The 14857-nt window shown below is 41.6% G+C and overlaps 1 protein-coding gene across 2 annotated transcripts in view; it reads left to right on the plus strand.

Annotated features, from left to right (window-relative positions):
- The window catches only part of col27a1b (collagen, type XXVII, alpha 1b), a 167294-nt gene that overhangs the window by 137166 nt on the left and 15271 nt on the right, over positions 1-14857 (plus strand). For both annotated transcript variants that reach the window (XM_042337353.1, XM_042337354.1), the window contains exons 39-45: positions 483-590; positions 1200-1253; positions 4005-4058; positions 8096-8152; positions 8386-8439; positions 10497-10550; positions 10878-10931. In XM_042337353.1, coding sequence (XP_042193287.1) covers positions 483-590; positions 1200-1253; positions 4005-4058; positions 8096-8152; positions 8386-8439; positions 10497-10550; positions 10878-10931 — 435 coding nt within the window. The remainder of the gene's footprint in view (positions 1-482; positions 591-1199; positions 1254-4004; positions 4059-8095; positions 8153-8385; positions 8440-10496; positions 10551-10877; positions 10932-14857) is intronic.

A 14857-nucleotide genomic window follows, 5' to 3' on the forward strand; every position in this document is an offset into this window, starting at 1 on the left:
GTTGAGATGAATATGGGCGATCACGACAAGGAGCCAAAAGATACTCTGAATTTATCAAATAGTGCAACCGCAAAATGGGAAGGTTGAAAGGAAAGTTAGGTGGCGGTGGGAGAAGTAGCTTCTATAGTACGTGTGGTGATGCTGAACAGGGAACAANTTTTTTGTGCTGAGAGGGGAAAGAGGACGAATTAGTAATTCCATGGGGAGTTTGCCGTTCTTAGAGGCCTGGACTGTAATACTTAGATTTTTAGAGGTAGGCACCTCTTTTATATTCAGTCCAGTTGTTTTTCGTAATGTGTTAAAAGTCACAAAACATCTTTTAGTGACTGGTAATAATCCTCGCATTCGATATAGCGCCTTATCACGTCTTCGAGGCGTCTCAAAGCGCTTCACAGAATATGCTGTTAAGTGAATTGACCATACATTTTGTGGGCGAAACAAACTACATCCTAAATAACACTTTTCTGTCTCTTGCACTACAGGGTGCCAAAGGCCATTTGGGATATCTGGGGGAGACAGGACCCACAGGAGAGCAAGGACCCGAGGGAACACAGGGGCCCAAGGGATCTCGAGGAACCCGAGGACCGATGGTGTGTAGCTATTTAATTATAACCTGATTTAATACGTTAAAACACAATCAATTGGTTATTTCTTTTTTAAAAAAAATTTAAAAGTTTAAATCGTAAAAGCACTGGGTAAAATATTTCCACAGTTAAGTACTTTGCCTATATTACTTCCTCTTTTAGATGTCATCTAAAAGGTGCATAACAATGGTGGCCATGTAATAAATTGGTTTGTATACAGTGTCCATATACTGAACAGGGCATTGCACACACAGCCCTGTATTGAGCAGTGCGTATTACATACATAGCTCTGTGTCTTACGCTGAACAGAGCATTTTACACAGCTCCGCTGCATCACTTTCTTGGTTACTATGTCCAGTGTTCACGAAATGTTATGCAACATGATTGATGCAAGTGAGTTGTATTTCCCAACTTGCAGCACGTTTAAAGCTTGAACATTCGGATATCGCAAGCCCAGGCTTGGATGGCAAAAGAGGAATGATTAAATGTTTCAAGACAACGTCTCAACAAAGCACACGCCGAATAAATGAATGTTGAATTTGTAAAGATGCCATCTGCTTCGATCAGGCATTTGTTTGTTCAATTTTCTCTAATAAGATGATTTCTCCTTGACAGGGTCCTCCTGGCCGAATGGGAGCTCAGGGTGAAGTGGGACTAATAGGGTATCAGGTAAGTGAGGAGAGGTCAACACACACAGTGACCAGGCAACCAGCTATCTCAGGCAAGCGTGCAGGTCTGGGAGATATCATTCTGAGATCGCATCTCAGACCTGAGCTGCTGACCAGGTCTGAAAATAATTGTGCGGAGTGATTTCTGCACCGTATTGTAACGTAAACCAAGATAAGCGTTTATCGAATCCGGGATTAAACCCAGCGAGTGAATTTGGCATTTTACGGCAAACGATCGCTTACTGTGAGTCGCTCTTCTCGCCTGAAGTTGTGCCGATTTTGCTGGAACCCGTGTAACCATCCTTCGTGTGCGCGTCTGAACAGTAAGGAAGCGTTAAAACCACACCCAGAACATCCAGCACACACGCACACCTTCCAACAGCACGTTGTAAACAGGAAGCCGTTTTTTTTCCCCCCTTTCCTTGCGCCAGAGTCACTTAAAGCGCCCAAATTGTTTAAGATTTAAATCCCCTAATTTGATGGAGACCGCGATTGGAACCTACAGCTTATTGCTGCGTCTGATGCGATCTTCGCTTGAAATTTCCCCTTCGATACATCTGAAAGAAAATTCCGATAAACCGGTTAAATACGGTTCGGAAGCAGGTTTGGCCATCCTTCCAGTTGCCATTGCGTTCGGAGAATATTCTGCGTTTTGTTCCCTTGAGAACCAGAATATCAAACGAAGAATGTGACTCAGGCTTTGCTCGGGGGGGGGAAGAACAGCTAATCATTTGGAGCTCGTGTCTGAATTATTTTAGGAATGGTGCAAAACCCTCTGTTTTGCACCAGTCAGAGTGCCAAGTGCGTGTCTGCCCTGACAGGAAATGCCCATGTCATGATTTCATTGGATAATAATAATATTCTAATATTGTAATATAATAATAATATTCTAATATAGTAATATAATACTATTATAATAATATAATATAGTAATAATATAATAACAATATAGTGATGATAATAATAATATAGTAATATAATAATATAGTAATATAATTATAATACAATAATATAGTAATATAATAATCTTTGCATTTGATACAGGGCATTGTCATACCGTCAAAACGTCTAAAAGCGCTTCACAGAACTTTATAGTGTAAAGTGAATTGACTATGTTTACAATTGTATGGTGTCAGCCTGATGAGAGAGAAAAAAAAAACTGTGAATGCACTCCGCAGTGACCAAAGCTAAAAGATAATCAAAACGAGCTGTACGGTCCGGTAAGACGAGGCAGAATAAACAAAACGGCAGAGTTTTTACTTATTTTTTAAACCGTTAAGTGATTGGAATGGTCTTGCAGAACCCTCCAGTGGCTGTAACTTGCCACTACATCCACAAATACTTTTTTGGGGGGGAAAAAAAATCCCGTGGTTTTTATTCCCAGATTTTAAGTGGAACAATAGCAGTGAGTGTTGCTGATCCCAACTGCTCGAGATAATTCATAGCTCCTGAATGCTGATTAAATGCCTCAACCCAAAGAGCTTGCCAGTTACTCAATATACAGGAGCTGTTTATTGCTTTGTGCACTTCGAGATGCCAAAATTTTGCCTTTCCAGCACGTGTTTTTCTTTACCCTCTTAGTAGCTGAATGACATTTTAATTTATGATGGATAGAGTACTGAGAAATGGACAAAGCAGCTGTCAGCGAAAAGGGAGATTGAATTGATCTCCACTTGTGTTCTTCATAAAATTTGATAAGCTCATTGAGGCGGAAAGACAGAAGCTGTCTGTGAATTATTTGTTTTGAACTGCAGAACAGAATTAACGAGGTCACAGTAAGGGTAGTTATGTCTTGTGCAATCGTTTCCGGTTTATAGGTGTTAAGTATTTACAGACTGAAAGCAAAAACTGTCATCCAACCTGTAAACTTTTTAACCCATTCTACGGCGCAATAACACAATGCAGTTTTAGTCCCGAAAGGTATTTATTATCGTCGCATCTTTGTGGTGGGTGATGCAAGTGACATGGTGCCTTTATTACCCCAACAGAATGCATCGTACCTGTTAAGTCTCTTTTTATCACATAAACATATCTCACCTTATCAGTCATCTCCAACCGTGACTTTATAGCTTCATCACAGTGAAATAGCACAGCTGCATCAGAATGATTCACAATGAGAAATAATCCTTGCATTTGATATGGCGCCTTATCACGTCACTGAGACGTCCCAAAGCGCTTCACAGGATATACCGTAAAGTGTGGTGACTGTGTATTTTGTGGGCGAAACGCGGCAGCCGACTGCCCACAGCAATAATGAGACGATGCACTTTTATGTCACAAAATAAACGTGTGTTGTATCACTGCTGAACATGAGAGAGGTGACTGATGGTGCAAAACCATGAGATGCATCATTTGAATAGAGGTGTGATGTCCCAACTTTATTACAGTTGCATACTTTTAACATAGTATACAGTCTATCCTGTGAAGTGCTTTGAGGCGTCTCGAAGACGTGATGAGGCGCTATATCAAATGCAAGGATTATGATTATTATTATTATTTAATACCACTCAATAAGCACACTGATGGCACAACAACTCTATAACAACAGACAGTGACGTAACACAGTGGCTGTGGAGAACAGAAATATGTGTATTTTCGAGTAAACGTTGTGTAGCTTCCTTGTGCCGGCTTTAGCAGGATTTAACACCGAGGTGGTGCTTTGAATACTGTACAGCCAGCTTTGCTTTACTAAACATTGCCTTCAGTTTGGTGGATATTTCAAAACTTAAAACTATTTGTTTCTCTTTTACAGGGACATAAAGGCCCACCAGGACCAAAGGGACCACTTGGCCCCAAAGGTGAAAAGGTATAGTGCTCTGGATTTAAGAATTACATTTGAGTTAGGTGTAATTCATAGTAAAAATAATAATAATATAATAATCCTTGTATTTGATATCTTATCACGTCTTCTAGACGTCTCAAAGCGCTTCACAGAATATGTTGTGAAGTGAATTGACTGTATATTTGTGGACGAAATGCGGCAGCCAATTGCGCACAGCAGCGTCCCACAAACAGTTATTAACTAAATTAAGACTGTAGAGTAATCACCATTTTGGCAGAAATTAAACTAACCAAAATGGTGGAGCTGAATGTGGAGAGGCTTCAGAACACTCCCTGAGGCTAAACCTGGTGCTCCAGCCAACTACCTTTTTTAAAAAAAATAATTGAGTTGCAGTAAGTGACCTGAACCTATCGGTCCTCAAGCTGACACTTGCCTGAGGGTGTAAAGTGTATTCTTGCTCGTTATGCCCAATTAAGTCGTCCTGACACAAACTCTTCCACTTACGTTACCAACTCCTAATTCTGTGCACGTTCGTCAGCCGGTCTGCAGTTACCTACGTCTGGAAGTGAGTGGATGCATTCGTTACAACGCAAAGAAGTGAACTAAATTAACGGTCGAACCTGCGCGATCTGCGCTGGATAGCAGTTCTACTGTTTTGCGCTCGAGACAAGTAGGAACGCTGGCCAAGATGTGCAAAGTATGATGGGGCGGATGCAGCGTCTCAGAACTGTTCAGTGATTTGGTTCGTGCTTCCTGTAGTTGAGAAGTTAGGCTGCGCAGTCTGCTACCAGGCAAACACACCAAAAATAGCAGCCTGGTGGGAAGATTCTCTATCTGATTTCCTCGGCCCGTGGGGAGACTTGGTCTGCACTAAGCATTCTCCTGCAAGGCTGAGATCAGTGACAGAGATGGAGATAGCACATTTCTCTATGGGACGTCTTCCCGATGTGGAAAGCACTAGACCAATGTGATTTTATATTGTATCGCTTTACTCTGTGGTGCTTATGCACTGGTGCTACTGCACCGACCTTAAGCCACACCACCGGAAAGCATACTCTCTCTTTGAATTTCCTTCTGAGATTTTGTAGGCTGCGTATAATAATAATAATAATAATAATAAAAAAATATTCCTTGCATTTAGAAGAGCGCCTTTCACCTCAGGGAACGCGTTTCAAAGCACTTCACGGGAATTAACGTGAAGTGTAGCAATCGTGAATTTTGTACGTGACTGCGACAGCCAATGTAAGCACAGCAATGACCCACAAACAGCCACGAAGTGAATGACCCATTTTATATGGGGGATTATCGGGCAGATATTATCGAAACCATACCCAAATCTCTAAAATAGTGATGTTTGCCATGTGTTTTTATAAAGGGATTTCCTTATTGTTTAGATGTAAAAGAAGCCGTTCATTTTAATGTAAGAATTTCCCCGATATGTCTGATTGGATTAACATTTGTGGAGTCCTGTAGCTCAGTGGTTAGAGCACTCGCTTTGCAAGTGAGAGACCTGAGTTCAATTCCAGGCAGAGGGCGAAACCTTGGGCAAGTTTCCTTACTCCACACGCCTGATAATAATCCCTCCAAAACCAAAAACAATAATAAAATTGGTAATTTTCAATCTACGACTGTTTGTGGGACATTGCTGTGCGCAATTGGCTGCCGCGTTCGCCCACAAATATACAGTCAATTCACTTTACAGTGTGTTCTGTGAAGCGCTTTGGGACGTCCTCCCGACGTGAAAAGCGCTATATCAAATGCAAGGATTATTATTATTATTATTTGCTCCCTGTTTTACTACCCACTGCTACAGATCTTTCACAAAGTTAATGGGCAGAATTGCAAGTTCTGATTACAAAGCAGACTTTTCAGTGACTATTACCCATGATTATGGATTCTTCTGCCCTTTATTCGCCAAAGAGACTGTTCTCGTTGAGCATTTTCTGAGCTGCACACATGTGAGCTGAGTGGGAGAATCTCCCTTGGTGCAAACCACTTTGACATCCAGCCTACAAATAGTATGGTAGCTTGCCCAAGCTCTGGCCTCGGCAAACAACCGGAGCGAGCAAGTGTGCATAAACTAGCGTTCTGACGAAAGGCCATCGACCTGAAAGGTTAACTCACTTCCCTCTCTCCATAGATGCTGCCCGACCTGCCGGGTGTTCCCAGCGACTCCTGTTTTTGTTTCATTTTAGGATTTCAGCATCTGCAGTATTTTGTTCTTTTGTGCATAAACTGTATCAGGGTCAGTTCCCGTAAATCACTGTATTCGTGGAAGCCCAATTATCCGATAAAAAATATCTTTTGAAGGGAGCGAGTAAGGAACAGGATACTATCGTTAGAGTAGATAGGGTTCTGGTCTTCTAAATGTTCTGTGATTCTTTGAAAGAGCAGCAGCAACAACATTACAGTTGTATGTTTCGGACTCGAGCTGGGAGTCGGGATCAGGGAGGGGCGGAGGGCAGTGGGAGATGGAGGGTGAACGAAGGCACGGTCCAAGAGGAGGGTCTTGAGACTTGAAGGTGGCGAGAGAGGGAGTGAGGCAGAGGGTCTGCGGGATGGAGTTCCGGAGAGCGGGGGCCGAGTGGCTGAAGCTACTATAGCCTTTTTAAGTTTTTTTTTTCCTCAGCTTTTGTGGCTTGTGCTAAGGACTGAGTGTTGGCCGTTTCAGGAAGTGGAAAATTTCGTTTTCTTAAATCGCTCCCACGTTCACTTACAGCCATTTTCCAGTTGTTATGCTATTCAGGAGGTTTTGGGGAGTTGATTTAAAATCAAATTAATTTTCCAGATCTTACTTTGAAAGCGGATCTTTGTGCTACGACTCAGTGCTGTCTCAACCCGGCATTGTCTCCAATTAAAGGCAGGTTCGGTTCCAACTGGAGTCACAGGACAGCAAAACAATTTCCCCTGATTTTTCTAACAATTCTGAAGAGAGTAATAGCTGCCAAATCATACAACAGGGAAACCTAAACTGCTGTCTGCACAACCGCTAGTAAAGAAGATCTTATTTCACTGGAAAAACATATTGTTTGATTCTATCTGCTGTTCCGACTCTGACTTCAAAAGAATTTTAAGGCACATTTGTCAACACGTTTTTATCGTCGTCTGAAAAAATATATAAAACACTCATTTTTTTTTATTCCTTATTCGTGCACCAGCGAACAATCCTAGTGATCCAATAAAGGTATTGCAGGTACCAAACTTCACTGGGTTGTGGAGTGTCAGAGTAGCCCTGTGATCATAGCCTCTCAGATAACAAACAGATGTATTTTGTCACGTTTCACCCTTCCTCATCAATTCAGGACAGATTAATCTGGTACACGAAAACCCTCCGTGTTTAAACGTAAGGTGTGTGTAAAATACACTGGATTCCACCCCCACCCCTTTCCACCCCACCGGTTGCTCCATCCTTACCAAGATTCGAGATGACTCAGCCAACGCTAACTGACTTCTCACGAAGAGACCTGAAATAACAATTCATATAATTCTTTTGCTGAAATATCCAGGACTGCAGTCAGGTACTTGGGCTGCAGGTCGAGAATAACAGGCTCTTAAACGGTATAAGCTGAAATCCGAATGTTACTGCTTTTTTGGTTTTATTCTTGCAAAACAATTACTGCTCTTTATCACATCATTTCTTTCAGAGAAATTTATCGACACCAACATCAGCATTGAACGTTAAGTACTGGTAACATTAAGTAGGAGGTAATAAAATGGGATATGGCGCATAGGGAGTTCGGGACATATGTGTACACGACCACCAGGAAGGTGGAAGGCAAACTAGATGGATCTTGGTGTTTATCCGTCTAGCATTTCTTAAGTTCTTATGTACTGGATCAAAGTTCCTTTCCTCACATTAGTGTCTGGTAATAATCCATGGTAGTCGTGCAGTTCATATTAAATCAATCATTTAAGAGCGTTGGTTTCTATTTGCTTCGCTTTTCTATCATGATGCCTATGATCTGGTTACTAATTACTGCCATCCGTGTTTGATCCTCTCTGTCGGAGCTGATTTCCACGATGTGCTAAAGATTTTACTCACGGCATGTTTTGCTTTCCAGGGTGAACATGGAGATGACGGGATGGTGGAAGGTCCTTCTGGGCCACCTGGAGACAGAGTAAGAGTCTTTGGAAAATATTTTTGCTGATTACAGATAACTTTTTTAAAAAAAAACACACACATAAACTGTCTCTAACTGTAAAAGCTGGCCACTCGATCTTCTGCAGAAGCTTACGTTGTCAAAACTAAAACGGGACAAAGACCAAAATGAAGCGGGCGGCTAACAGTGAATAAATCTTTTTATGAACTAGAAGATTATGACCGACCAAAAAAGTGCGTGTTGTTTTGTAGGGCGTTGTTGGAGTCCGAGGAGACAGAGGCGATTCTGGGGACCCCGGTTATTCCGTAAGCCTTTGATATTTTATGCGCTCTGGGACGCTATATAATATATTGCATGTTGTCGCTATTGATATTTCTCTTCTCCCAGCTTCCGCCTCCTCCATTTTACCATTAAAAGCCTTTCTGCTTCAGTGCGACCTCTCGTGGGTTTGAGGAACCACAACAACAACTTGCGCTTACATACCACCCTCCACGCAGGAAGCGAAATGTGTTCGTAGTTCACCCTCCTCCTGTACGGGCTACGGTGGAGTGTGTGATTCTACAGCACTGATTTATGAGTTACTTCTGTACGTTTGCCCACGTTGCGTCTGTTAAAGTTTTACAGGGGAAACGGTCGGTGAAATCAGAAGAGAAACGGGTAGAAAGCTAAATTTCACTGCCTGGGGGGGAAAAAAAAAACAGTGTAATATTATCCTCAGCAGAGCAGCTAAGGCCTAGGTGGCAGAGTGCGCGAGCAAATGCCTCATCATTTCTGTGAGCTAAATTTCAATTAAGCTGAGACTGACGGAATGGAAGGCTTCTAAAGGTAATGTCAGCTGTACAGTCTGAATTCAAACTGCATTTTAAGATCCATCTCAGCCTTCTTTGACAGGACTCGTTGGTACTAAATTAGGAAGGATATTTGGTGCAATAAATAGAAACATCAGATTCTTTTCAGGGGAGGGGGAGGTTAGACACTAAGGATGACTTGAATATCCCCAGGTTAAGCAGAGAACAAAACCGAGTGAGATGGATGGGTATTTCGGGACTGAAGATATAAAAGGATATGGTAGAGAAGTAGGATTAGGGATGTTCTGGTACATTGGCCATGGAATGGTTGGTGTGAGGCATTGAATGGCATCCTATTCGTAATTTCCTATATCTCACCATAAGCCACCAACTTCCAGAGAAAATCTTATATAAACTCTGGTGACACTACTCGTGAACAAGTTATATTTATTTTTTTGGTCAGCTGGTTGTCGGGCTACGCACACAGAAACCCATCGCAGTGCTTAAGAGTGACCAAACCAGACAAAGATCCACACACGGGTATCTGCCGCCGACACATGGAAATGTTGCTTTCTGGAATGGAACGGATTAAGCACTCTGTTCCTAATCTGTTAGGGCGTTGGCTCGTAGGTGTACAGGAGCTAAGAATCTGCCCCTCCAATTCCACACAGGGTTGTCTCGATTCTGGCATTCCATTGCCAAGCGTATGCCAACTCAACTCCCAAGGAAATCCAACTTACCTCCCTTCAAGGAGAATAGTCAGTAGTGGGTCGTTTGACACCTTGACAAACGCTGGTTTAATATTCTTTTTTTAACATTCAGCTGCGGTCTATGTGGAGTACAGTCATAGCCACAGCTATAGTGGGACCGCTCAAGATGGAAGATGTTACATCAGCTATTGGTTTGTCCTCCCAACAAACCATTGAACGTTTCCATCATGATGTGCCGATGTGGTTTGGTCTTGAAGTGGAGAGGGACTCATTTGTCATTTAAGAGTCACTTTTTTCACAAATATTAACACGCCATGTAAATATGAGCTCCATTTTCCGATTAACGCCCCCCCCCTCTCAATGAACAGGATTGTGGCGGATTAACGCCAACAAATTGTTTGTGCTTTTTGTGGACATTCCCACACGACAAGAGAAGTGTATCCGTAAAAACGTTCATCAAGATCACCTGAGTCAGCTCCACGTACATATGTTTTTACACTGGTTTCACAGTAGGCTTTAAACATGTGCCCTGCAGTTAAACTGCATGGTAAAAACTTGCCAAAAAAACATACTGTACTGTACTGGGAGCTGTATCAATACCCATGATTTATCAAGCAGCCATTTACTGCAGAGGGGATTATTGCAAGATGCTGCTAGATTAGAGAAACTGAGCTGTATTATTTCAGTAAAAGCCACAGTTATTTGTAGGCGTTAACAACTAGAAGTGTGGTGGGTACATAGACGCGGTGTACAGCAAACGGAGATGTGGAATGACTTGATGTTTCATCCGCCAGTACCTAAATGATTATACACTTTGTGTGCTTTGGCATCGATAACATCCATTGACTTATATTCTCCTTACAGGGTCAGGAAGGTTTAGATGGTGAGAGAGGGAAACCTGGCCAGCAAGGTTCACCAGTAAGTGCAGATTAAAAAAAAAACAACGCTTAATAAAATAGGTGAATTGCATAACTTGCATAAGTCCTCCCTTTAAGTTTCCAGTTTCATTTTGTCTGAATGCCGTTATTTCTTAATTCGACTTCGCAAACTGCTGGTATTGTGTTTCTCGTGTGATTGTTCAGTGGGTAAAGATCTGTCTGGATGAGAAGCATTTGAATGATCGATTCCAGATGGAGAACAAACGTCTATGTTGTTAAAAAAAAAATAATAAAAAAAGCGCTGACTTGCACTAGATGCAGGACATTCTTTCAGCGTCGATGATAATTCTTTGTTTCACATTTGCAGGGTAACCCTGGATCGCCAGGACAGCTAGGGATAAAAGGATCCAAAGGTCAGGAGGTATGAACTGTTAATATCCATTCAGATAGTGAGGGGCATTGTTTCAAACCGTAAAAGTCTAACCATGTAAACGTAGGATCGTTCAACTTTTTTTTTTGTTGTTGGCTGATGGCGACGCCACAGAAGCTCTTAGTGAAACGCCTGATTTTGGACATCTGTTGATAATTGTTCCAAAATGTCATTAAAATTCCCATCGAGTAATATGTTTTTTTTTTTACGTATTGATTCCAGGCCAGAAGGAATATCAACCCTGAAATTTCTCGTAGTTTTGACCCTCACTCTCTAAAGGTTAAGATTGAGCAGAATTTTAGCAAAAATTATTTTGTACCTAGTTTTCTGCAGTCCTTCAAAAAGTCAAGTGTTTTCAACATTTCTGCAGTCTTAGATTTTAAGTTAATGGCCCGAAGACCAATTATTCCAGCAAAAACTGAGGTTATTCCAGCTTGCCATTGAAAGCACTGCTTGGCAAGGTTTCCCACTGCTTGTCCAGATCACAAGGAATGAAGATATGAAAGAAAATCATTACCGAGATGTTGAATGAAAATCAAATTGATCTCAACTGAGTGTAGTCTGTGAACTCTGGTGGAAGTTTGTTTAAGAAGATCCTTTAAAATTGCAATGTGCTTTGCAAAACCATTTTTTTTTTTCTTTTCTGTTATTAACTACCTTCAATTTTTGGGGATCTTCTGTATGTTTGACTCCTTTGCCGACGTTGAAAGTGGCTATTAATAATGCACGGTCCCTTGACTACTAATGTCAGGGCATCGTAGGTAAAACACACCCAGACTTCTTGGAGTGACAAGAAGTGACATGCTGATATATTTCCTCGCCTGATTCGTCATTTGTTACATCAATCACTCAGACGTCAGAAGCACATATCAGTCGGACGTCTCAAAGGGCTTCACAGAACATACCGTTAAAGTGTAGTGACTGTATATTTTGCGGGTGAACCTCCCACCAAGGAGATTCCCTCCGCTTTGGCAGACATCAAGACACCGCTGTACTGTGGGTAACAATTGCATTCAAATCTTGATATTGGATTATGCAGTTTAACAATACTTAAAAAAAAAGGATTTAAATAACTCCAGATCCCAGAATAAAATTCATATTTCACACTAAATAATTACTGACATTTCACCATAGCAACTATAATTACCAGCTTCAATCTGCTATTATCAGCCAAGGGTTTGAAAACCACAGAGCTGATGAGCAGCACTTGGAATTTATAATGTGATCCATGTGCCATTGAACCCAATTTTTTTTTTAAAAATTACGTGGAGAAAATTGCAATATTTCAGCTTGCCAGCCAGCATTTTTCATTGAAAGGAAACCCAAAGTTTAATAACCGTGCCTTGTGTGAGAGGTTTGAGATATATAATATCTTCCATGTGCTGTATTATTAGGGTATTGTTAACCATGTTTTAAGCCAAAACTCTCTAAAGACTCCATATTCCCCACAAATGTGGACACACTACTTTTCAGCATCTATAGAATTGTGTTGAGTTGATCCTACATTGGGATTGAGTCAGAAAACTCCCTCTTAACAGGTTTAAATGCTATAGAACGATGCAATATTCCCATTGACATTTGCGATGTTCCACTTATGCACTTACTACTGTTGCTTTGCTCCCTCCTTGAAAGGCCCGTCTCAAGACTCTCCTCTTTGACCTCACCTTTGGTCACCCTCCTACCCTTACCTACCCTTCCTTACCCTCCAGCCCTCTCGATCCCACCCCCCCCACCCCCAGCTCGGGTCCAAATCCTGTAGGACCAGTGCTTTAGGACGTCCTCCCGACGTGAAAGGCGTTCCACAAATGTGATTTGTTGTTGTTCTGATTTTATCGCTTCATTGTAATTTTCAACAAGAAGAAAAACACATTCGCTAATTGAAATTAACATTAGAAGTTAGAATTGTTTTGGACCGTTGTGTTTCTCAACATGTTATATAAAAATAATAGTGTAACTGCCTTTATAATAATAATAATAACAGTCAACCCCTGGCACACCAGATTTTCCCGGTTCAAGTGTTAATCCTAATCCTAACATTCGAAATAAATCAAACGAGTCAAAATAAATCTTCCAGAACATTTCTAATGAATAAAAATGAGTTTTTTTTTAACGGATAAAATATTATATGGTTCTGTGTTCAACACTGACGTGACACAGCTGTGTTGATCCTCTTGGCAAAGCCAATCGGTGTTAATCAGTGGTCTGCGCTGTGGGTGTGCGTTAGGAGAGTTGGGTTGGCGGGAGTTTGGAATTGGCAGGGTGGATTTTTTTTCCCCACCCCCACCCCCTCTGGATTTTGTTTCAGACTCGGTCTGAGTAAGTCCAAATTCCGCACATTTGAGGTCCGGGGGTTAAGTGTAATAATCCTTTCATCTGACGCAGCACCTTATCATGCTGTCAAAGCATCTCAAAGCACTTCACAAGATTTTCTGCAAAGTGTCGTCATTGTGTTTCTGCATTGTCGAGGCGAACGCAGCTGCCAATTTGCTTGCAGAATGTCCTAGCTTGAACCCAGACGCTGTAACGATGCTGGTAAAGCGCCTTAGAACATCGTCGAGGAGTCTCAAAGCGCAATTGCTGCGCTTGTGTGTATATTGTGGGTGAATGTGGCACGCGGTCATGCACGCAGCAGTATCCCGCGCACACAACCATGGAATGAGTGACCAATATTATCTGGGGGATTTATTGGCCAGGAGAAACTTCCTTTTGTTTTCGATTAATGTCCACTTAGACAGGCAGACAGGAACTCAGTTTAACGTCTCATCCAAAAGATGTCCCGTCCAACAATGCAGCACATGTCCACACATGTTTTGAGTCAGAAGTTACCAAATGTGTGAGGCTGTTGGTAGTTATAGTGGCTTCATTATCATTGCTGCTAATCATTATGTCTTCCAGTCACGTGTGATCGCCATATTTTCTTTTAATCCTAAAGCTATGCTTTCCCAGTTCTGATCGCACTCTTCAAATCAAACGGCCTGCTTAATCCGTTTCACCTTCATGTTCTTTTTATCTCCTTCTCACATTTTTACACCTTTCGCCCTCATTATTCGATATTCCAACGAGAATGACTACTGCTATTTGAATCTCTCGGGCTAGGTTTTTTTTTTAATCTGGCGCAATTTAGTATTCGATTTTGTAATATATCATTATTAATTCGCAGATTGCCGTTTTGGGGCATGTTATATATTGGCAAAAGAGTGTTTTAATAGCTGCTCATGTAGTCAGCTTGTCACAGACCAGTGTGACACTTTATTGATACCCTGTTGAATGCTTTTTAACCTCATTGTTAAAGGCCTCTCAATGCCTCTCAATGCCCTGCCAGCTGTATTGGGCCCTTTGTAGTCCCTGGAACAAAGTACACAAGTTCTTGATGTTTCCAGCAGTGATAATGTCAAAATTGCATCCTCCATTTGCACAGCATGAGCACGTGAAAACAAAGATCCGAATAAATCCAACGTTTCCCATGGTGGAAATAAAACCAGGAGGCACATGTACTCCATATTCAAATTCCATTTATAGAGTGTTCCGAGGGCGATAATAAAAGCAAACTGGGTGGCGTGAGATGGATTTGTCTCTCAACGCGTTTCAAATCGTGTGAGGCAACAATAGGCAAGGAAACATAATGACGGTGATATTACCAAATCAGTTGAATTAATGCTTAAACTATGCAGTACTCGTCTCATGCCACATTTACAAACAGTTTTCGTCGATAGATATAAAGGGACGTCCAGAGCCTAGACATAGAATAGGAGATCATAACAGCAGAGAGTGATGCCCATTGTTAGAGTGGGATGAGCTGCGATTAATAACACTTGATGATGTAGGGTTTTATGAAGGTATAGTATCACTTGCCTCCTTCAAAGCACATCTCAAGGCCCTCCTCTTCGACCGCGCATGGTAAAGCTCTTCTTTGATTT

The sequence above is a fragment of the Callorhinchus milii genome, unplaced genomic scaffold (genome assembly GCF_018977255.1).
Source record: "Callorhinchus milii isolate IMCB2004 unplaced genomic scaffold, IMCB_Cmil_1.0 Scaffold8, whole genome shotgun sequence".
Taxonomy (NCBI): Eukaryota; Metazoa; Chordata; class Chondrichthyes; order Chimaeriformes; family Callorhinchidae; genus Callorhinchus; species Callorhinchus milii.